Genomic DNA, 24,035 nt, shown 5'->3' with positions numbered 1-24,035 from the left:
CAAAGGAGAAGTGCTCACTATCACAGATTTAGACTGGTTTGCGAACAATATTTGAGGGAAATGGTGATATTGTGTATGTGGAAAAAGTTTTAGATCTTTGAGTTCATCTCATACAAAATGGGAGCAAAACCAAAAGTGTTGCGTTTATATTTTTGTTGAGTGTAGATGTGAATATGTTCTACTCATTTTACAAATCTAAATTATTCCTGAGTGGGACCTGGACAAAGTCAAAGTGGTGCTAGACTCCCAGAAGTGTGCAGAGAGAGAGTCTGGTTGATGGTCTGTGTATTTTACAAAACGGAGTGGCTATGCGCCCAACCGTTGGTTCAATAAAGTAAATACATCTGAGCTGAGCTCTTGCAGCTGGCAGTGCTGCACTTCAGGGTGTAATTCATCAAGAATGCAGGACGTTTCATTTTGGGAGGAAAAACATTTTTGTCGATTGTAGTTTATTATCTGTATTACAGCGTTTGGAAAGAGGTGTCATTTTATTTAAAGCGGCAATTCGTTTTGAAGTTATTAATTCTGACCGGAGAGCCGCGCAGCGTTTGAAGCTGTGCTAACGGAACAGAGGGCGATTCTTGTTTCTTGACTGCAACAAGACAAGAGCCCCAGTTAGTGACTTTAATCCTCACAAAAGTGACTCACGATTGACATTTTAATGGCTTTGAGAGGGATTAAGAAGCAGAGTTGCCACTTCTGAAGAGCAGCGAATCAAAGAACCTATGAGCCAGTGGATCGAAGCATTCCTTCATTGGTTCACGCTTCAAAGTGGAGTCACTCTGAAGGACCGATAAGGGATTTGTTAAGCAAAAAGACTATTGATATCGGTGGATCGAATCGTTTCTTAACGATACCCGAAAAGAACCGGTTCTCGATACCCAACCCTAATCCGATCTGAATGTTGCAGCGATACTCATCAAGCCAATTATGTAAGTCCCTTCAGCTGCTCCCTTGTTTTTCTTTTGGCGTCGCCACAGCAGATTCAAGGTGGTTGAATCTGTTGGTTTTGGCACAAGTTTTTTTTATTTTTTTTTATTTTTTTTATGCCGTATGCCCTTCCTGACACAACTCCACAATACATGGAGAAATGTGGCAAACCCGGAACCTTCCACACTGAAACCAATTGCACTAACCATTTGGCCACCACCCCTGCACTCATTAGGTCAGGTAAAGTTGTTTTTACAATTTTCCACTGTCCAGTTTGCTGAGCCTGTAGCAAGGAGCCTGTAGCAAGACTCATCCCCAATCTGTGAGACCTCCTCCACAGGACTTGGACATAGCAGGTTGGTGACATATTCGCTGTTTTGATTGTGGCCATCAGAGGGCATTGCAGAAAATAACTTCAAAGATGTAAGCATTTGAGATGTTTATTTTAAATTGTAAGGTACTTGATGGTGGAGTCTTGCTTTATCAGTGCCCAAAGTAAGATCCTCCCACATCACCCTACTTCACTGCTTCACAAATGGCAAATATGCTAAGTTGGACCAAGATCCTGCTTTTAGTGGGTGGTAATTGTAGTCTTCTGCTGATGTAGCCCATCTACTTCATTGTGTTATGTGTTGACATATGCTCTTCTACAAACCTTGATTGTAGCAAAATGGTTATTTGAATGTCTGTCTGTCAGCTTGAATCAGTCTGATTCTTCTCTGATCTCTGCCATCAATACACACTGCTACACTACCTGTCTGTGTGGTTGGACAAGATACGTCATCTACACCTGCATGATCTCAGTCCGTCCAACTGTAAAGCACTGGGACAGTGGGCCTCAGGACCCATATAGGGTTAACTTGCTTCTTTTTTTTTTTTGACACTTAGTTTTTATTGAATTTTTCACTTAATTATACACACACCACAGAACAATATAACAATAACAACATAATAGTCGGTTACTAAAATCAAATTCAGTCCTATAATAAGCATTAAAAGTAAACAGGTATAAACATGATCATATTCAAAACAATTTTAAGAGCAGCAATGAATTTAATATTCAGAGGGAACTTGAGACCAGCCACACATCAGTTTCCTGTAAATTTAGTCCATTTCCCCCACTTTGTTACATAAAGATCTGGCTGCAGTCTGAGCATAAATGTTAATCTCTCCATTTTGTGAGTTTCTTCAACTCTTTTCAGCCAGTCCTCCAGCTTTGGAGGGTCTGGCAGAAGCCATTTTTGGGTAATTGTTTTTTGGCTGCAGCACCAAAGATTTTAAATAAGTATCTATCATTTATTGACATTTCCTCAGGGAGATCTCCTAGCACTAATGTCAAAATGGGTTGCTGCAATTCTAAACCCAAAATCCGTTCTATTTCCACTTTAACACCACTCCAAAATCCAGTAATTTTTGGACAGGACCACAAAATGTGAGTGTGGTTGGCCTCTTTGTCCCTGCAACCTCTCCAACACTTAACAGCACCCAAATTTCTCCCTTGTTGTTATTTTGGAGTTATGAAAAATCGGACCAAACGTTTCCAACAAAACTCTCTCCAGTAATTTGAGGAAGAAGTTGACATTGCAGATTCACACATACTGTCCCACTGTTCATCTAAAATATCCATATTTAGTTCTTTCTCCCATCTTTTTTTTTAATATAATCTGTTGATTTGCAGTTGCCATTCAACAAGCCTTGATAGAGTTTAGAAATGATTGATTTACATTGATTATGGTAAGCTTGTATAACCAGATGAATTATCCCATTATTTTCTGACACCTTCACTACTTTTGAAAATATATATTGACGTAATTGTAAATACCTAAAAAAAAAAAAATCTGTTTTCTATATTAAATTTCTGCTGCAGGTTTTGGAAACTCGGCATGGCATTCTTATTTAATAGTTTACAATATGCAGTTATACCTTTATATGACCAGTTTTTAAAAGCTGAATCCATTTGATTAGGTTTGAACTCTGAATCAAATGCAGCCCATCTTAAAACTCATCTCTGGTCGCTCATATTTAGTTTTTTCACCACCCCAAACCAAGTTGATACTGTAAAGGAAACCAGCGGATTTAACTCCTTTTGACACGCCTCTGTTAGTTTCTGATCGCCATTCAAAGCTTGTACTGGAATATTTCCACATTTTCTTTCTATTTCCTTCCATCTAGCCTCACAAGCATCGTCCACCACTGTATAACTGTTTTAAGTTGAGCCGCAAGATAGTAGTCATATAGACTTTGGAGGGAAAATCCTCCTCTTTCTTTTTTGATCATCAGTGTACTGTATTTAACTCTAGGTTTTTGTCCTTTCCAAACAAATCTGGATATTTGTTTGTCCCATTCATGAAACTGTGAGTGAGGAATTTTAACAGGCAATGACATAAATAAATATAATAACCTAGGCAACACTGACATCTTTATCACCTCAATTCTTGCACTAAAATCAAATATATATGTTACTTATTGTGTGAACTCTTCTTTAAGCCTCCTATTTACATTGTCAAAGTTTTTCCTATACAAGTCACCTGGGTTGTGGGTGAGCCACACCCCCAAATATCTAATTGCTTTCTTAGACCAGTCAACGGTGATTTTATTTTTAATCTCTTTTGAAGGGGAATAATTAAGTCATAATTTGGGTTTTACCTATATTTAATTTATATCCTGAATAAGTACCAAATATGTCTAGTAAGTCTAGAAGGGCCCGAATGGATTGTTCTGGATTAGAGAGGTATAAAAGAATATCATCAGCGTATAACGCTCTTTTGTGTTCTCTTGAATTTATTTCTATGCCTTGGATATTATTATTTCCTCTTATAGCCTGGGCTAGTGGCTCTATGTATAGGGCGAATAAACTAGGGGATAATGGACAGCCCTGACGGGTAGATCTCTCCAGATTTATTCGGTCTGTTAAACGTCCATTTAATCTTAATTCTTGCTGTAGGTGCTGAGTATAGTGTCCTAATACTATTAATTGAACTTTCAGAAAAACCAAATCGCTTCAAGACTAAGAATAAATATTCCCAGCTAACACAGTCAAAGGCTTTTTCAGCATCTAAACTAATCAGTACTGCTTTCTCCTTTTTTGCCTGAATATTGTGAATTATATCAAGAGAACGTCTTATGTTATCTTGAGTTTGTCGGCCACTGACAAAACCGGTCAGATCCTCCTCAATCAAGTCTGGGACAAATGAGTTCAGTCTACTGGATATTATAAATGCATATAATTTGTAATCTTGATTTAGAATTGATATTGGCCTATACGAGCTGCACAGTATTTTATCCTTGCCTTCCTTTAGTATTACTGTTATAATCGCCTCTGTCCATGATGGTGGTGTGGTCATTTTCACTAGCGTCCAATTCAGTGATTTTAATAATACCGGTAATAATTCTTCTTCAAACGTTTTATACCATTCGGCTGGCAGGCCGTCTGTACCTGGTGTTTTATTGTTTTTTAGTTTTCTTAACATCATCTTCAGTTCCTTCATATCTGTTGGTTTAGTTAAACTTTCATTCTGAGTTTCTCCAATTGATGGTAAATCTAATGAATTTAAAAATATTTTAACATCTTCTAGATTACTTTGTTCAGGTTGTGTATATAATATCTTATAATATGTTTGAAATGCTTTATCGATTCCTTCTAAATTGTTTTGTAGTTTCCCTGTTATGGGGTCAACTATTGCGCATACTGATTGCTGCATTTGTTTTTTATGAATTTTCCTAGCAAGTAATTTTGTTGCCTTTGGTCCTGTTTCGTAATATGTCTGTTTCAAAAATTTATATTTCTTTTCTTCCTCTTCTTTTTGAATATCTAAAATTTTTGTCCTTACCTGTCGAATTAATTCAAGGTTCTGACTAGATTGATTCCTAATATGTTCACTTTCCAAGCTTTTTTTTTTTTTTGTAATTCACTTTTTATTGCTTTATGAACTTTAAAACAGTAAAACCAACACACACACACAGTGGGACAAGAACAAACCCACTACAGCTACAGTAAATTAACAACAAGAAAAAGGGGAGAAAAAAAAAAACAAAACAAAAAAAAAAGGGAGGGGGTTGGGTGGGTGGCCGGAGATATATATATATATATATATATATATATATATATATATACCACGAGTCCCAGGTTAATGTTCTCCAACTCTTCCGCTCTCCTCCCACAGTCACCTCTCCCCTCCACTTCACAGCCAAGATGTTTTACAGTCTGAGTATTTCATCCTTCACATGAAAATCAAACTACTACATTTCACGTATCACCCATTTTGTAAGTGGTTCAAATAGGGGCCCCATAATTTCAAAAACACCTCCTCTTGGTCATTCACTCTAAAAGTCAACCATTCATAGTTGGCCATTTTGGTAATTTCTTCTAACCATTCATTGATTGGAATAACATTTTTTGATTTCCAGTGTCTAAGGATGATCCTACAATCTGTCACAAGGGCCAGTTTACACGATAGGTTCTGCTAACCGGATAACCTCATTTCACTTGTTATCAAACCTAAAATACACAAGGCAGGGCCCTGAGGTATAGCTATCTCCAGAACTTTGTTGATAACTATTATTATCTTTTTCCAAAGGTTCTGTGTCATTTCACACTCATACAGCATGTGTACAAGTGTTCCCTCCCACCTCTCACATCTCCAGCATAACTCCGAGTCACAGAGCTTTAACCTTGCCATCTTACTGGGGGTCCAATACATTCTATGTATAATTTTGTACATAATTAAGCGAGTCTGTGTCTCTCTTGATATCTTATGCCAAGACATGGTAATTTCTTCCCACTTCTCCCCAACGATCTCACCCCCTAAATCCTTCTCCCATGCCCTCTTAAGAGCCTCAAGTTTGGGTGGATGAGATTTTCTCATGAGACTATAATATTTAGATGCCCCACCTTTAACCCCCCAGTTAATCTGCATTATTTTTTGTAACTCTGATTGAGTAACCAGTGGAAGTTTTTGTTTTTGTTGCAATATACAGCTTCGTAACTGCAAATACTTCCAAAAATCCTGTTTGGGGAGTTTGTATTTACTAGCCAATTGTTGAAAGGACATTAAGTTGTCACCCTCAAAAACATCTCCAACATATATAATCCCTGTTATAGCCCATGATTTCCAATACAAAGTTTTTTTTCCCTACTTTCAACTGCTTATTATGCCAAAGGGGTGACTGTTTAGTAAAAAAGGGGTCAGAGCCAGTAATATCATGTGATCTTTGCCAAGTTTCTTTGGCGAATAACAGTAACGGATTACCAGACGGACTTTCACATCCAGTTTGAGAGATAAAAGCTTGCAATGGAATAGGCTCCGTCAGTTCCTTTTCAATCAGAACCCAGCCAGGGACTTGGGCTTCTGTGTTGTCTATTTTAGCCAGCTGGTTGAGAGAGAAGGCATAATGATACCAATCCATTCTTGGAAGATTGAGACCTCCATCTTCAATTGCAGCATTCATCTTATTTCTGTTTAAATCAGGTCTTTTGCCTCCCCATAAAAAAAATAAAAATTACTGCTACGTTGAATTTTTTTAAGTAACGGGGATGGGAGACTTATGGGTAGCAAGTGCAAAATATAGTTAATTTGTGGGATAATCATCATTTTCAGGACATTTATTCTACCCAGCAGAGATAATCCTAATTTAGCCCAATTCTGTAAAGTGTTGTCAATTTTCATCAGGGTGGGAAGTAAATTTTCTGTCATAATATCTTTTAAACCTGGTGTGAGTTTTATCCCCAAGTACACCAAACCTCAAGGGAGCCAGTTAAACTGCCAATTCTGTCTAATACTTGGTGGGCATTGTCTAGACAGTGGCATTGCCTCAGATTTTCCCCAATTTATTTTATAGCCTGAAAGAATAGAGAAAGTATCAATTAAAGACAAAATTTGAGGAACCGCTGTCTCTGGATTTGAAGTCACTAACAGAATATCATCTGCGTAAAGAAATAGTTTGTGCTCAAACTTTCCAGCTAAAATACCCTTAATAACTGGATTCTTCCTGATGGCTGTTGCTATGGGTTCCAGTGCCAGTGCAAAAAGCAGAGGGCTCAGGGGACAGCCCTGTCTTGTACCCCGGAATAAAGGGAAACAGGAGGATAAATTCCCATTCGTCAAAACCGAGGCCTTGGGATTACAGTATAGGAGACTAACCAAATTTATAAAGGAGGGACCTAATCCAAACCTGTTTAGTGTTCTGAACAAGTAAGTCCACTCCACTCTATCAAAAGCTTTCTCTGCATCTAAAGAGAAAGCCACTATGGATTCAGTGTAGTTCCTTGCCTGCCAGATTAGGTGTAGTAATCTGCGTACGTTATCTGCTGAAGACCTTCCTCTAATAAACCTTACCTGATCCAGATGAATCAAGTTGGGTAAATGTACCTCTAGCCTCCTGGCTAATACCTTGGCCAGTATTTTAGCATCTACATTTATAAGAGACACTGGGCGATAATTTCCACACTGTTGTGGGTTTTTACCTTTCTTATGTATCAAGGTTATTACTGTAGATTGCATGCTCTCTGGCATATTACCCCTCTTAATTGCATCTCGAAAAACTATCACTAGCTTTGGTGCTAGTAGGTCCACAAATTCTTTATAAAAATCTATTGGCAGCCCATCATTTCCAGGAGCTTTCCCAGGGCTCATCTTCTTTATAGCTTGCTGATCCTCTCCCAGTGTAATATCTCCCCCAATCTCCTTTTGATCTTCCTCAGATAGGGTAGGTAGATCCATTTGGGACAAAAACATATCTATATCCTTTTGCTCTGTCCCACCCTGTGAAGTGTACAATTTTTGATAGAATATCTTAAATACTTCATTAATTTCTCCTCTGCCTGTCACTATTGTCCCATTTTCATTCTCCACCGAGGTTATTAAAGTACGATTATGTCGCTGTTTTACTCTTTGGGCTGAAAATCTCCCTGCAGCTTCTCCTTGTTCATAATACTTCTGTCTACATTGGAATAATGAGAATTCAGCCTTTTTTGCAGTATGGAGTTTAGTTCAAATTTCAGTTTATTCAACTGGGTAAAGATTGTTGGGTCTAGTTGGGATGCATACACTTTTTCCAGATCCTTAATTTCTTTTTCCAATTCAAGTAATCGGACAGTGGCTTGTTTTTTCAAATAAGAACTATGTTGTATTAAGCGGCCCCTCAAACAGGCCTTAAATGCATCCCATTCTAGTCCACTATTGGAAGCTGAGCCTTTGTTAAATTCCCAGTACTCAAGGATTTCCTTCTTGATAAAGTTGCACGATTCTTCACTTTTGAGCAAAGAGGTATTAAGTCTCCACCAACCTCGGGGGGTTTCGTTTTCCGTTTTAAAACCCAACACCACCTCAACTGGTGCATGGTCTGAAAGTACAATATTTCCAATTGAAGTAGAGACAACTGCACTAACTAACTGTTTTGATAACAGGAAATAATCTATTCTAGAATATGAAGAGTGTGGATTTGAATAAAAAGTATATTCCCTTTCGCGGGGGTGTAGCGTTCTCCAAATATCAGTTAAGCCCAACTCGTCTTCCAGAACAGCTATGGCTAGTTGTGATTTATGTACTAATCCCACCCTGGTAGCTTTTGATTTATCTAGGGCTTGGTTTCTTATCTGGTTAAAGTCCCCCCCCCCAATAATTATGTAAGAACCAATTGTTTAGCCACCTTACATATATTAGCAAAAAAATCAGGAGAGTCTATGTTTGGTGCATATATATTAATAAAAGAGCATCTGCTACCAAACATATCTGCACTTACTGCTACCCACCTGCCTTCCCTGTCCGAGAGTTGTTTGTGAATAGTAATATTTACACCTTTACGTAATAGGATACAGACACACCTTTGGCTAGATGAGTAGGCACTATAAAATACTTTGTTGACCCAATCCCTCTGCAGTTTTGTTGACTCCTCATTATCTAGATGAGTTTCTTGTAAAAAACAGACATCTACCTTTTTTTGTTTAAGGTACAGGAGAAGTTTCTTTCTTTTTATAGCAAGATTGGCCCCCTTAACATTCCAAGACATAAATTTAAGTGTATGAACCATCCTAAAATAACCTCTCTATTATTTTACTCTCAGCCCTCATATTGAACTTTGAAAAACCAACCCATGAAGATGTAATCATGTGAAAGCAGCTTGATATCATTGTGACTGTAATGTACACATAAAAGAAAAAGGCCAAAAACAGAGAGAAAAAAAAACAAAAAAACAGGATTGCTCCTTTATCCCCAAATACAAGACACGAAATAATATGTCTGTGAAACACCTGAGGTCCCGACCCGGCCTCCGCAGTCCCCCCCCCCCATATATTCATATGATCATTTACAGCACCAGGGAAAGATAAGTTTATACAAATAGCCAGACTTTCAAAAACAATAAATAAAATAGCCCCACTAAGATAGAAAACACCCATCACTCCTTATGATTCAGTATATAAAGGACAAAAATAAATAAATAAAATAAAATAAAAAATTCACCACCTGCAAGTCAGCATTTAAAGCATAAATTCAAACAGGAATCACTGGAATACCAGTGTTTGACACTTGCATTAACATGCTGAATGTCCATCATACATCTTTAGTGGCCTAAACAGTTCTTCAGCTGTTTACTACATAAACATCCTCAATAATATTTCCAGTCCAGAAGAGGTAAAAGATTAGAAACGTAAAATACCTGTTGCGTGTGGAATATAATTTTAAACCGTGAGAAAAAGAAAACGCATGCAGTAATAAACCCAAAAATGTTTTGCTTTGCTCCAGCACTGAACCATATGAACCTGAGTATAATTGTGTTTAAAAACGAAATCGGAATGACTCACGTAACAGTTCGTTTAAGTGGAGCCGTAAGCGGCACCATCCTGTCCGTCTCCGCGGTATTTTTATCAGGCTCTCTTAGAGATAAAGTCCATCACCTCTTCAGGAGAGGTGACGGTGTGTCGGATGTTGTCTGCCACCACTCTCAGCATGGCCGGGTACAACATAGAGTAACGAAGCCCTTTCTCTTGAAGCTGTCTCTTCGCTCTGTCAAATTTTTTGCGCTTCTGTATGACATCTTGGGAGAGATTCTGAAAGAAAGAAATGCTCTTTCCTCACCATTCCACTCGCTCCTTCTCCCGAGCTGCGCGCAGCACCGTCTCTCTGGCTCCGAACCTCAGGAAACGTACCAGAACATGCCGGGCCCGATTGCCCCGCTGACCTGCTCTGTGGGCGTGCTCAATTTCGAACTCCGGCCCCATTTCAATATCCAGAACTTCCACCAGGAGCTTCTGCACAAACTTATGCACGTCTCGCTCTTCGGCGCACTCCTCTATTCCAACTATACGGATGTTATTGTGGCGGCCGGCGTCCTCGAGGTACATTACTTTCTCCTGCAACTGGGCGATGGTTTTGGTCACCGTGCCGACCGTGGCATCCAGGTTCTGACTCTGATCTTCCAGATCTGATATTCGAGTCTCAGCTTCAGTCATCCGAGCTCCCAGGTTATCCACCGCTGCCTGAACTGCATCCATACCGGACTTTAATCCGCTCATATCGGAAGCGATATTCTGTAGCAGCGTTTTAATGGTCGTTATCTCGGTTGCGGTGTCCGTCTGTAATCGTTTTGGAGTAGCCGCCATGTTGTTCTCCGTGCTTCCCTCCGTCTGTCGTGCGAGGCTCCTTAAACCGTACTGCGTAAGAGTTTTCTGGACTTGTTGCATACTAAAGCAAAGTTGTGCGTCCCCCGGCAAATATTTCAAGTGTTTAGATCCTATCTCTCGGAACTTTTAAGGGGGAGGAAGGAGAGCGGCTCCGCAGCACTTAAACTATGCGGCCATGTCGGACGCCCGCTCCACCGGAAGTCCACTTTCCAAGCTTTTTAATGTATTTTCCAGATCATTAAGTTTTTCTTTTGCTCTCTTAATAGCTGTACTCAGTGATTATAAATTTCCCTCTTATAACAGCTTTCAAAGTGTCCCATATAATATTAGGATTGACTTGTTCATTGTCATTTAATTGCACAAAGTTTTCTGTTTCTGCTTTAACCTCTTTTATAACGTTTTTATTATTTAATAAACTTATATTTAGTCTCCATATTGTCTTTTTAGGTCTTATATCCAAATGAAGCGTTAAATAGATTGGTGAATGGTCTGATATATCCCTAGTACCTATATCACATCTTTCTATTCTATGTCTGTCATTCCTTACTTGCTTCTTTTTATGCTTATTTTTCATCCTCCTTAGTCCTTTGAAAGACAAACAGGAAAAATAAGAGAAATCGGGTCATCAGCCCTCAAACAGTAATTTGCTGTGTTTGAGGGATTCAGCCCCCACAACACATGCAAACACACCTTCTGTTTTATTTTGCTCTCCAGCAGCCTCCTTTCACCCACTTACCTTCTGCCTCCTGTCTTCAGTCTCTGGTTTTCATCCCGCTTCATCCGTCTGTTCACACAGTCTCTTTTTTGTCATGTGAATCCTGAGGCCGCCCTAGTTTGCAGTGTATCTTTCGCTGTTTTCCTCATTTAACGAATGCTTTAGATTACATGCCTATTGTGATGCTTTTCCTTGTGGGGCGTGTGTGTGTTATTTCAACATGACTTTCCAGAATCTTGGGATGTGTGTGTGAAAATGAATAGTTAGTTTTTGTTGCTCACATATTAATTATTAAAGTCCCTGAACTCTCCTCTTCCTCTCTCTCTCTTTTTGATTCTCTTCATTCAGATGAGTCAACTTTGGCGGCGAGACATCCCTGTGTCAGGGAGGCCGGGGAATGACTCTCCGGTCGGCTTTGCTCCGGGGATTCCAGTCACAACCCCAACCACCAACTCCTCCTTGGTACCAGACACCCCAGTGGTCACACACGATGAGCTGATTTTTCTCATGACCCCCACTGCCCAAACAATATCTGGTTTCTTTGTTTGGACAGCCCTCCTGATCACATGTCATCAGGTAAGTAGAGCTGAATCATGTTTAAGTTAAAAATGGATCTGGTAGATAGAAAAAGCTGCAAAATTGAAAACTTTCAGATTACACACACAACAGCTGTCTTGTTCGATAACAGCCATGTGTTCTGAGTATCATAAAGTAAGTCAGTGAAATCCCATCTGCTGGGTTATTGTTTGTCTTTTTGGAGAGGTGGTAGTCTCTAGGAATCATCCTGTCTCTATGTCCATCTCTTTGATTCTTTTAAGCGCAACTCCTCCTTACCCATTTAGTGATTTCAGTATTTCACAGCATATGAAGATGTGCATGAAGCAAATTATTTCAGTTTGTCATCAAGGGGAGATAATTGGATTTTTGTTTAATTGATGCATCTTCTATTGACTGTAAGCACTGCTTCTCCAAATCTGTTTAGTGTATTTGAGTGAAACTTCACACTGGAGTAGCACCCTGTATGGAGAGGTAAATGAAGGAAAATAATCCTGGTCTGATATCTTCAATGGAAGATAATAGGATTTCTGTTGTTGCTTTGTCAATGACGTATGAACAGCAGACTTGTTGGGCTGTTCAGTACAGCGGTTAACCAATTTGTGAATTCAAGTATTTCATCACAAAAACTTACTACCACCAATATACAATCGTAAGTTCTTTCAGTTTCTCCCATTTTCCTTGGGGTCGCCACAGCAGATCTAATATGGATCCGCATGTTGATTTGGCACAAGTTTTACGCTGGCTGTCTTTTCTGATGCAACTCCATGTTCCATGAATAATTGGCAGGGGTGGACTTGAACCAGGAACCTTCTGCTCTGGAAATAAGCGCACTACCTGCTTGGCCACCACAACATACAGTTCATCCAAGCAGCTAATATGGCTGATTACCAACCCTAATTTCTTGCAGTTTAGCATTATGTGTAGTGATAGATACACTGTTGTGTTCATGGTTGACTTCTAGTCAGTAATTGTAGCCTGCTGTGTTAAAATAACAGGCCTCATATGGTAGTCATACTGCTGGGATAGGCTCTAGCCCCCCATGACCCTCAAATGGAAGATGTGGGTGTAGAAAATGGATGGATGTTACAGTTGTTAAGCACTTCTTTTATGTAAAAGAGATCACTTATTTCATTAATGATTCCTCTGACATGGTTTACTGCAGCTCTTCACAGACGGCGTTAAAGAGGAGCCTTCTGTTACTCTGGTAACAGCTGATCTTGGCTTTGCAAGGACATCAGCAGAGAGCAAGGGATGGGTGTGAATGTGTGTTTGTGCATGTGCACAGGAGAAGACTGTCACCAAGCAACAAGCCTTCTGCATGGTGTGGGACATGATGCTTGGTTTGTTTTCACTAAATGTTTTTTCCAAAGGTGTGTGTTTACAGGGCAGGAAAGGTGATAGCTGTGATATTGTGTAAGTGGGAGGCAGCTGTGTGTCTGAATAAGAGTGATAAAATCCTAGTATCAATTCTCCCTACCACATATAGGTACTTGAGTACCACAATGGGGGTGGACTACTTGTTTTTGCTGAATATTTCCGAGGTTCACCAATCAGCATATTGCTGGTTCACAGCTCTCCCTTTGAGACTGCGAGCAGCCGTACGCCATCGTCACCTGCCGTTGCTTTCTCTCCAACTCTTCATAGTCACACTTCACCAAAATTGGATAAACTTGTGTGGATTTCTCTGTGAGACTCACCAGCTCTCAGCAAAGTGTTTCAGTTCAGGGAACACCCTGATGACAGACTTGGAGATAATGCATAAGTACCGTATTTTCCGGACTATAAGTCGCACCGGAGTATAAGTCGCACCAGCCACTTTATCCATTATAAAGAAAAATAAACCATAAATAAGTCGCACCGGAGTATAAGTCGCACCAGCCACTTTATCCATTATAAAGAAAAAATAAACCATAAATAAGTTGCACTGGACTATAAGTCCCATGGACATACAGGTATGTTAACTTAACATGAAAAGTTCAGATGATAATATTGTGATGGCTACCATTTTCAGATGCATATTTTACCAGTCGTAACTTATAATCTGCAGAGTATGATTTTCTTTTTGGTGGCATTTTTTCGGGCCTTCTCCGTTGTCTTGTTAAGTTATCAGTAACGTTAAAATTTGTATTTTTCTATGGTAGTCAGAAGTCGCAGGAACAGTCACACAAGCCTTGAGTGCCCTCTCGTGAGCTGCATTTTACCTACAGATATGTTTGTATTTTGCGGACCACATTGCGAGCCGAACCATGCAGCACCTACCTGCGCAGCTCATGACCACCCAGCGGTGTCGATCCAGCTCCTTCCAAGTGCAGACGCTAATCCTCCGCCGTCGCTCAGTGCTCCCATGCAGCTCTCAGCGTCAACTCTGCTCACACTGATATCCAAGGGTTGAAGCTGTTTTGTTAGCCGTCCCGGAATAAACACCATGTTCGTCTGCTTCAAACGCTTTTCACAATCTTCGACGCCAGCTCCTCCCAAGTGCACACACTAATCCTCCGCCGTCGCTCACCCAGTGCACCCACGCAGCTCTCAGCGTCAACTTAAACACTCTGCTCACACTGATATCCAAGGGTTGAAGCTGTTTTGTTCACCATGCTGGAATAACAGCAAGCACCGTGTTCCTCAGCTTCACACGCTGTGGGTGAGGTGAGGAATATGCGTCCAACGTTCTGTTCTCTGATTGGTTATCGTGACCAGCGTGACTTATAGGACGGCCGCCATACTACAGTGTCCATGATGCATTGCATTTCCTTTTCCGGTGGCCATTTTAAAACATAGATGACTCTGTCACGTAAAATTGTTTTGTTACAGTAAATTATTTGAGATCCTACCGGTATATTTTTCATTTATAAGTCGCACCGGAGTATAGGTCGCACCCCCGGCCAAAACATGTAAAAAAGTGCGACTTATAGTCCGGAAAATACGGTAACAGTAGACAAACACTAAAATAATGACAAAATAAAGCACAGGAGCACAGGCACTGCTAAGTGAAAATTCTCATTGCTACTGGAAGTGCATTGATCTGCTAAAGAAAAAAGTGTTGACAACACAGTGCATTCTGAGTTGATTTTTTTTTTTTTCTCTCTCTCTCCTCCTGTCTGCAGTAGGGAGAATTAGCCAAAACTGTATGCATGAATACACATACAGTGGGGTAAAAAAGTATTTAGTCAGCCCCTGATTGTGCAAGTTCTCCTACTCAGAAAAATGAGAGAGGTCTGTAATTTTCAACATAGGTACACTTCAATTATGAGAGACAAAATGAGAAAAAAAATCCAAGAAATCAAATTGTGGGATTTTTAATTAATTTATTTGTAAATTATGGTGGAAAATATGTATTTGGTCACCCACAAACAAGGAAGGTTTCTGGCTCTCACAGACCTGTAACAACTTCTTTAAGAAGCTCTTCTGTCTTCCACCTGTTACCTGTATTACTGGCACCTGTTTGAACTCATCTGTATAAACTACACCTGTCCACAGCCTCAAACAGTCAGACTCCAAACTCCACCATGGCCAAGACCAAAGAGCTGTCAAAGGACACCAGGAAGAAAATTGTAGATGTGCACCAGGCTGGGAAGAGTGAATCTACAATAGTCAAACAGGTTGGTGTGAATAAATCAACTGTGGGAGCAGTTGTAAGAAAATGGAAGCCATACAAGACCATTGATAATCTCCCTCAATCTCCTCGCAAGATGTCATCCCGTGGGGTCAAAATGATCATGAGAACTGTGAACAAAAATCGCAGAACTACACAGAGGGACCTGATGAATGACCTGCAGAGAGCTGGGACCAAAGTAACAAAGGCTACACACTACGCAGAGGGACTCAGATCCTGCAGTGCCACGTGTGTCCCCCTGCTTAAGCCAGTACATGTCCACGTCTGTTTGAAGTTTGCCAGAGAGCATATAGATGATCCAGAAGAGGATTGGGAGAATATCATGTGGTCAGATGAAACCAAAATAGAACATTTTGGTAAAAACTCAACTCGTCGTGTATGGAGGAAGAAGAATGTTGAGTTGCATTCCAAGAACACCATATCTACTGTGAAGCATGGGGTGGAAACTAGAGGATGACATTTTTCGGGAATTCCCGTGGGTCACGTGATTCCCGCGGGATGGGAGTCAAAATTGTATTTATTTTTTTATTTATATATTGGGATGGGACGAGAATAAAAATGAACGGGAGCGGGTAGGAGCGGGAATGCCAACAATAGATGATGATTTTCATCTATTTAAAACAACCAAAATTACACCCGTCCATTGTTACAGTCGTTTTTCAGTAAAGAACTACATATCCAACAGTGCTTTGACTTCCGCTCCGCACCAGCAGCTCCAGTATTTCCGGGCCGGAACTTAAATACAGAGCACCCGCAAGCCCAAATTCTTTCTGCGAAACCAAGCTAACACAGCCACACACAGACGAGATCATGGAGAAAGGAGAAAAAGAAAACATACAATGGAAAGTTACAAACAAAGACAGTGCTGTAAGACTCGTAGACCTAAGGGGTAGGTCAGCTGTACTGCAAAAATTTTATCGTGTCGAAGTTGACGGAAATGAAACAGTGTCTGGAGCGTGCAGAACCTGCCTGATCTGTGTTAAGTACTCCACGGAGTCCGGAACAAGTGGGCTTCAAAGACACACCTGTAATATAAAGGAATGCGCCCAGCCCAAAATGGTTTCATTTCTTAAACGAAAATTGCCTGCCGGTGTGAAGGTCCAACTCACTGAAGAAATAGCTTGTATGTGCAGCCAAGACCTGCGTCCCTTTGCCATCGTGGAGGGGCAACGGTTTCTGTCGGTGGTTCAGGAGTTACTTGACATTGGATCTACACACGGAGGCGCCATCTTAGCAGAAGACCTCCTGCCCTCAGCGAGGACCGTCTCCAAACACGTAGACTCTGAATACGAAAAAGTGAAGGTCATCGTTCTGGAGGAGCTCAAAAAGGTGCGTAGGCTTGAACAGTATATCCCTTTAATGTCTGCACCGAAGTGAGTGCTTTCAAGTTTCAGTCTCATCACAAGGGGGGAAAACAAGACAAACGGGAGTGGGATGGGAGTGGGACTGATTTTGAGTGGGAGTGGGATGGGATTGGGAGTCATCTTTACAGGAGTAGGACGGGATGGGATTTATTTTTTTACTCCGGTCCAGGATTGGGACGGGATGGGATTTTTTTTTTCTGGGAGCGTGATGGGACGGGAGTGGAAATCCACTCCCGTGTCATGCTCTAGTGGAAACATCATGCTTTGGGGCTGTTTTTCTGCAAAGGGGACAGGACGACTGATCTGTGTTAAGGGAAGAATGAACAGGGCCATGTATTGTGAGATTTTTAAGACTAAACCTCCTTCCATCAGTGAGAGCATTGAAGATGCAACATGGCTGGGTTTTCCAGCATAAAAATTATCCCAAACACATCGCTCGGGCAACGAAGGAGTGGCTCCGTAAAAACCATTTCAAGGTCCTGGAGTGGCCAAGCCAGTCTCCAGACCTCAACCCCATAGAAAATTTGTTGAGGGAGTTGAAAGTCCATGTTGCCCAGTGACAGCCCCAAAACATCACTGCTCTAGAGGAGATCTGCAAAAATACCAGCTACAGCGTGTGCAAACCTGGTGAAGATGTACAGGAAATGTTTGACCTCTGTCATTGCCAACAAAGATTATGTTACAAAGTATTGAGTTGAACTTTTGTTATTGACCAAATACTTATTTTCCACCATAATTTACAAAATTCTTTAAAAGTCCTACAGTGTGATTTCCTGGATTTTTTTTTTTTCTCATTTTGTCTCTCATAGTTGAAGTGTACCTATGTTGAAAATTACAGGCCGCTCTCATCTTTCTAATGCCGCGTTCACACCGGGCGCGATCAGACGCTACAAATTCGCGTGGGTCGCCAGGCGACAGACGCGCCTCCTTCGCCCGGTGTGTCGCTCTGCTTGGGTGGACTTTCGCTGCGAAAATTCGCCCCGGTGCATCATCAAATAGGAGCTTCCATTCCGCTCGCCGGCTCTGGTTGTCAGTCAAGCTAACATGACGGACCTTGATCACACGGAGCGAGTTGCTGTGGAAAGCTCCCAATACAAAGAGTATCATTATTTGCTGCAGGAGCTGTGTCTGGGTGACGGTTGCTTTCAGCGGTCCTTCCGCCTCTGCGGGACCCAGTTTGAGGACCAACTGTCCCATTCACGCGCACACATGTAAACAATAAAAAGAAAAAGAAAATCTTCCCCCCAAAAACTGTCATAATTGTGTTTAGAAACCAGTCACCATTTGTTTTATTATACATCTGTGTAGTTAATTAATAAAATATTCTCTACAGACGATTCGCGCGCGCGCACGTAAAAAAGAAAAGGAAAAAGCTCCGCTCCCGCTGCTGCAAGTAGGGCTGCTGCTCGCTCCAAAAACTCTGTCGTAATTGTGTTTAGAAACCAGTCACCATTTGCTTTATTATACAGCTGTGTAGTTAATAAGTAAAATAATCTCCAGGATGATTCGCGCGCGCACGTAAAATAAAAATAAAAAGAAACTCTGCTCCCCCTGCTGTGGTGCTGCTGTTCGCTCCAAAAACTCTGTCATGATTGTGAAATAAAGGACAAAAGAGACGTATGTCCTGCTCACAGGCTGCTACCAGATACAGGACATGTTCACATCTTCAGTCAAACTCCAGACATCTCCACGTCACTACATATTCAGTCCCTGATTGGTCATCGCGTCGAGACGAAAAAGTTCAGATTTTTGAACTTGGGGAGGAGGGCAACGCGACGTGACGCGACGCAATATCGCGCCACAAATGTGCAAAACGCTCAAAATCCCTTCACTCGCGTCCATCGTGTCGCGCTGCGCGGTTTGGCGCCAAAATGCATCCTTACATAGGGATTACATGGCAACCTGTGGCTGCAGTCGCTCGCGTCGCACCCGGTGTGAACGCAGCTTAAGTAGGAGAACTTGCACAATCAGGGACTGACTAAATACTTTTTTACCCCAGTGTACACACATAGTATGATGTCAAATATGGGCCGAAGTATACCATACATTTCTTCTATTTTTTTTTTTTTTTTTTTTTAATGTTACTAGTTGTGACATAGAAAAGGTACTTGACCTTCGCAGTGTGTACTTCTGGTCCCATCATGCAGCGCACACATGGTATTGGTATGTTGAGGATAACAGCAGTGTAGCAACTCTGCTATATGGCTTTCCATCATGTATGTTTCTTGTTAAAACTAGTTATTATGGTGTATTATTGCACAGCGATTGACTGTAACAGTCGTAGCTACAGACACAGAGTGCTTGTCCATCGATTTCCAGCAGACACGAAAAAGAGGAATGCTTGGATTTAAGTTGTGAAGTGACAGAACCAGGACAGCTCTCCCTGGACCCCAGGAAAGTGTGCTGTATTATGTGGGCTTAATGTTACTTGTGGTAAGTAGTGTAACGGAGCCGTGATCCAAGCTGATTACGAGCGCAGCAGAAAGCTGCACATTTATATTTGTGCCACCTTTGTGAATGAACAAATGGCTAGGAGGAGAATTTATTGAATTTACACCACACAGCTCAAATACACTACAGTAAGGATTGTGAAACTAAAAAATGCTGAAATAAAATAAATAATAATAATAATTAAAACGTACAAAAAAAAAAAATCCCCTCACTAAAAGAAAACACTACATGCCCGGCAGACAGTTTGATCACCAGCACACAGAGTTCAGGTTCAGCAGTCATACAGGCGCAACTGAGCATGTATGGGACAAATTTCTGTTTAAAATGGAGTGCATTTATATACAGCTTTTCCATCTGAATCAGAAGCTCAACACTTTTTACATTGATGCCTCACATTCACACACATACACTGATGTCAGGGTACTGCCATGTAAGTCATTCAACTGCCCCAGGAGCAGGTAGGTGATTACGGATCATACCCAAGGGTCCTTAGAGATTTTTCAGGTCTGGTGGGGATTTGAACCGAGGATCCTCTTCAAAATATAATTTATGATCTTGCAAAAGACCCACTGTGCGCTCACAAAGGTAGTGAACAAAGTGTGATTAAAAGCAGACAGACTGTATTGCGCTGGTCACTCTCATTAAGAGACAACTTTTGATGCAGAGATAAAATGTACAGTACTTATTCTTTTGAAACACAGAACAACTCAGACACTCTTTCAAATCGGTTACATAAAATACGAGGGCTGTCCATAAAGTATAGGTCCTTTTTATTTTTTTCAAAAACTATATGGATTTCATTCATATGTTTTTACGTCAGTCATGCTTGAACCCTTGTGCGCATGCGTGAGTTTTTCCATGCCTGTCGGTGATGTCATTCTCCTGTGAGCACTCCTTGTGGGAGGAGTCGTCCAGCCCCTCGTCGGAATTCCTTTGTCTGAGAAGTTGCTGAGAGACTGGCGCTTTGTTTGATCAAATTTTTTTCTAAACCTGTGAGACACATCGAAGTGGACATGGTTCGAAAAATTAAGCTGGTTTTCAGTGAAAATTTTAACGGCTAATGAGAGATTTTGAGGTGATACTGTCGCTTTAAGGACTTCCCACGGTGCGAGACGTCGCTCAGCGCTCTCAGGCGGCGTCATCAGCCTGTTTCAAGCTGAAAACCTCCACATTTCAGGCTCTATTGATCCAGGACGTCGTTAGAGAACAGAGAAGTTTCAGAAGAAGTCAGTTTCAGCATTTTATCCGGATATTCCACTGTTAAAGGAGATTTTTTTAATAAAAGACGTGCGGACGGGTCCGCGCGTCGGGACGCAGCCGGCGCGGTGCGGCGGCACAGGAAAAACACCTCCGTGTTGATAACCATTTGTAAAATCCAGGCGGCTGTTGATGGCTTTCAGTGGAGTGAGTATATGAGAAATTGTTTAACAGCTGGACATGTTCCAACTTGTCCTTAAGGCTTCCAACAGAGGTGTTTTTCCTGTGGCGGAGCGTCGCGGCGGCTGCGAGCCGACGCGCGGACCCGTCCGCACGTCTTTCATTAAAAAAATCTCCTTTAACAGTGGAATATCCGGATAAAATGCTGAAACCGACTTCTTCTGAAACTTCTCTGTTCTCCCACGACGTCCTGGATCAATAGAGCCTGAAATGTGGAGGTTTTCAGCTTGAAACAGGCTGATGACGCCGCCTGAGAGCGCTGCGCGACGTCTCGCACCGTGGGAAGTCCTTAAAGCGACAGCATCACCTCAAAATCTCTCATCAGCCGTTAAAATTTTCACTGAAAACCAGCTTAATTTTTCGAACCATGTCCACTTCGATGTGTCTCACAGGTTTAGAAAAATTTTTGATCAAACAAAGCGCCAGTCTCTCAGCAACTTCTCAGACAAAGGAATTCGAGGGGCTGGACGACTCCTCCCACAAGGAGTGCTCACAGGCGAATGACGTCACTGACAGGCGTGGAAAAACTCACGCATGCGCACGAGGGTTCAAGCATGTCTGACGTAAAAACATATGAATGAAATCCATATAGTTTTTGAAAAAAATAAAAAGGACCTATACTTTATGGACAGACCTCGTATATGGACTTGAAAGTGAAACTTGCCCTTTTGTTTAGATATTGCTCAGCCTGAGTTCTACCCGTGGCTAAAAAAAAAAACAAAAAAACCCCACGAAGTGTGATCATGTACCTTCTCTGTATAAACACCCCCCCCCCCCCCCCAAAAAAAAAGAAAAAAAATATTCTGCACATTTTCATGGCAGTGGACATGAGAAACACAACATTAAACTGCCTTTATTCTTTTGAATACACGGGGGCAGGGACTTCGTAACTGAAGCCTTTTTGTCGTATCTTCAGAGATGAGATACAATTACCACTCATAGAGGTGCGCCGATCGATCGGCCACCGATCATTATCGGCCGATCACGCCTTGATCGGTTTGATCGGTGATCGGCAAAATGCGCCGATCAAAAGGACCGATCACAACAGTGCACAGTTGTTTTGGGGGGTGTTTGTCAGGAAAATGATCATTTCTCTACATTGATTACAGACCCTGCAGCGGGTCCCTGATCAACTTTTCTGCAGCACGGCTTTCCTCTGAACCTTGAACCAATCGAAGCAGTGGTTCGCAGATTGAAGCAATAGTTCGATCTGTTGCTTCGTTTATACTTTTTCTTAATTTTCCACCGCTAAAACCCTAAAGAGCATATGTCTGTGAGTATTATTTACCTTTTCTATGTTAAACCGACCTGTTATGGTCTTCTGAAACAGTTGATAGATGTATTTTATAACTTAAAAACGGGAGCGATGCTAACACGTTAGCATGTCTATGGCATTTCAATGTTAAAAGATAGCATTACGCATTTGCAGCTGTCATCACGTTCGGGTGCATTTGTTTTCAAATTGTAATATTTCTTAAATTTATTTTTGTTTATATATTAGTAATCTAATGCTTATTATATACAATTTTAGAGAAAGAGACAAAAAGAACCTGAATAGAAACACAACAGAAAATATATAATAGCAACTAACAGTGAACATACATAAATAAATACATACAGAAATAAATGTTTCCTGTGAACACCTAGTGTCTCTTACACCTGCATTTCATCCCTGTCTTATTTAAGTTTAATGACAGTTTGTTTCGGTCAAACCATATTTTCAATTTGTTAATTTCTTCAGCGATTTCCTCCAGAACTATCTGCCAAACTAGAAAACTGCTGCATCGTAGTAAGAGCAGAATACTACTAGAATTAATTTTAATAAGGAAAGTTGTTTTGTTTTTTTCTCACCTAAATGGATGCTGCACTCACTCCAGTTTATTGTCTGGAATAGTCCCAGATTGCATTTCAGAGCTTCTACAACCCCTGGCAATAATTATGGACTCACCGGCCTCGGAGGATGTTCATTCTGTTGTTTAATTTTGTAGAAAAAAAGCAGATCACAGACATGACACAAAACTAAAGTAATTTCAAATGGCAACTTTCTGCCTTTAAGAAACACTATAAGAAATCAGGAAAAAAAATTGTGGCAGTCAGTAACAGTTACTTTTTTAGACCAAGCAGAGGGAAAAAATATGGACTCACTCAATTCTGAGGAATAAATTATGGAATCACCCTGTAAATTTTCATCCCCAAAACTAACACCTGCATCAAATCAGATCTCATTAATCTGCATCTAAAAAGGAGTGATCACACCTTGGAGAGCTGTTGCACCAGGTGGACTGACATGAATCATGGCTCCAACACGAGAGATGTCAATTGAAACAAAGGAGAGGATTATCAGACTCTTAAAAGAGGGTAAATCATCATGCAATGTTGCAAAAGATGTTGGTTGTTCACAGTCAGCTGTGTCTAAACTCTGGACCAAATACAAACAACATCGGAAGGTTGTTAAAGGCAAACATACTGGTAGACCAAGGAAGACATCAAAGCATCAAGATGGAAAACAAAGCAATATGTCTCAAAAATCGAAAATGCACAACAAAACAAATGAGGAACGAATGGGAGGAAACTGGCGTCAACGTCTGTGATCGAACTGTAAGAAACCGCCTAAAGGAAATGGGATTTACATACAGAAAAGCTAAACGAAAGCCATCATTAACATCTAAACAGAAAAAAACACGGTTACAATGGGCTAAGGAAAAGCAACCGTGAACTGTGGATGACTGGATGAAAGTCATATTCAGCGATGAATCTCGAATCTGCATTGGGCAAGGTGATGATGCTGGAACTTTTGTTTGGTGCCGTTCCAATGATATTTATAAAGATGACTGCCTGAAGAGAACATGTAAATTTCCACAGTCATTGATGATATGGCGCTGCATGTCAGGTAAAGGCACTGGGGAGATGGCTGTCATTACATCATCAATAAATGCACAAGTTTACGTTGATATTTTGGACACTTTTCTTATCCCATCAATTGAAAGGATGTTGGGGATGATGAAATCATTTTTCAAGATGATAATGCATCTTGCCATAGAGCAAAAACTGTGAAAACATTCCTTGCAAAAAGACACATAGGGTCAATGTCATGGCCTGCAAATAGTCCGGATCTTAATCCAGTTGAAAATCTTTGGTGGAAGTTGAAGAAAATGGTCCATGACAAGGCTCCAACCTGCAAAGCTGATCTGGCAACAGCAATCAGAGAAAGTTGGAGCCAGATTGATGAAGAGTACTGTTTGTCACTCATTAAGTCCATGCCCCAGAGACTGCAAGCTGTTATAAAAGCCAGAGGTGGTGCAACAAAATACTAGTGATGTGTTGGAGCGTTCTTTTGTTTTTCATGAT

The 24,035-nt window shown here is 40.9% G+C and overlaps 1 protein-coding gene across 4 annotated transcripts in view; it reads left to right on the top strand.

The window, feature by feature from the left end:
- Positions 1-24,035, top strand: part of LOC117527323 (transmembrane protein 184B-like) — a 72,480-nt gene that overhangs the window by 1,846 nt on the left and 46,599 nt on the right. For all 4 annotated transcript variants that reach the window (XM_034189637.1, XM_034189636.1, XM_034189635.1 and 1 more), the window contains one exon: positions 11,613-11,840. In XM_034189637.1, the coding sequence (XP_034045528.1) occupies positions 11,613-11,840 (228 nt within the window). The remainder of the gene's footprint in view (positions 1-11,612; positions 11,841-24,035) is intronic.

The sequence above is a fragment of the Thalassophryne amazonica genome, chromosome 16 (genome assembly GCF_902500255.1).
Source record: "Thalassophryne amazonica chromosome 16, fThaAma1.1, whole genome shotgun sequence".
Taxonomy (NCBI): Eukaryota; Metazoa; Chordata; class Actinopteri; order Batrachoidiformes; family Batrachoididae; genus Thalassophryne; species Thalassophryne amazonica.
The sequence above is the reverse complement of the archived record's forward strand: the minus strand, read 5'-3'. Positions and strand labels throughout refer to the sequence as shown.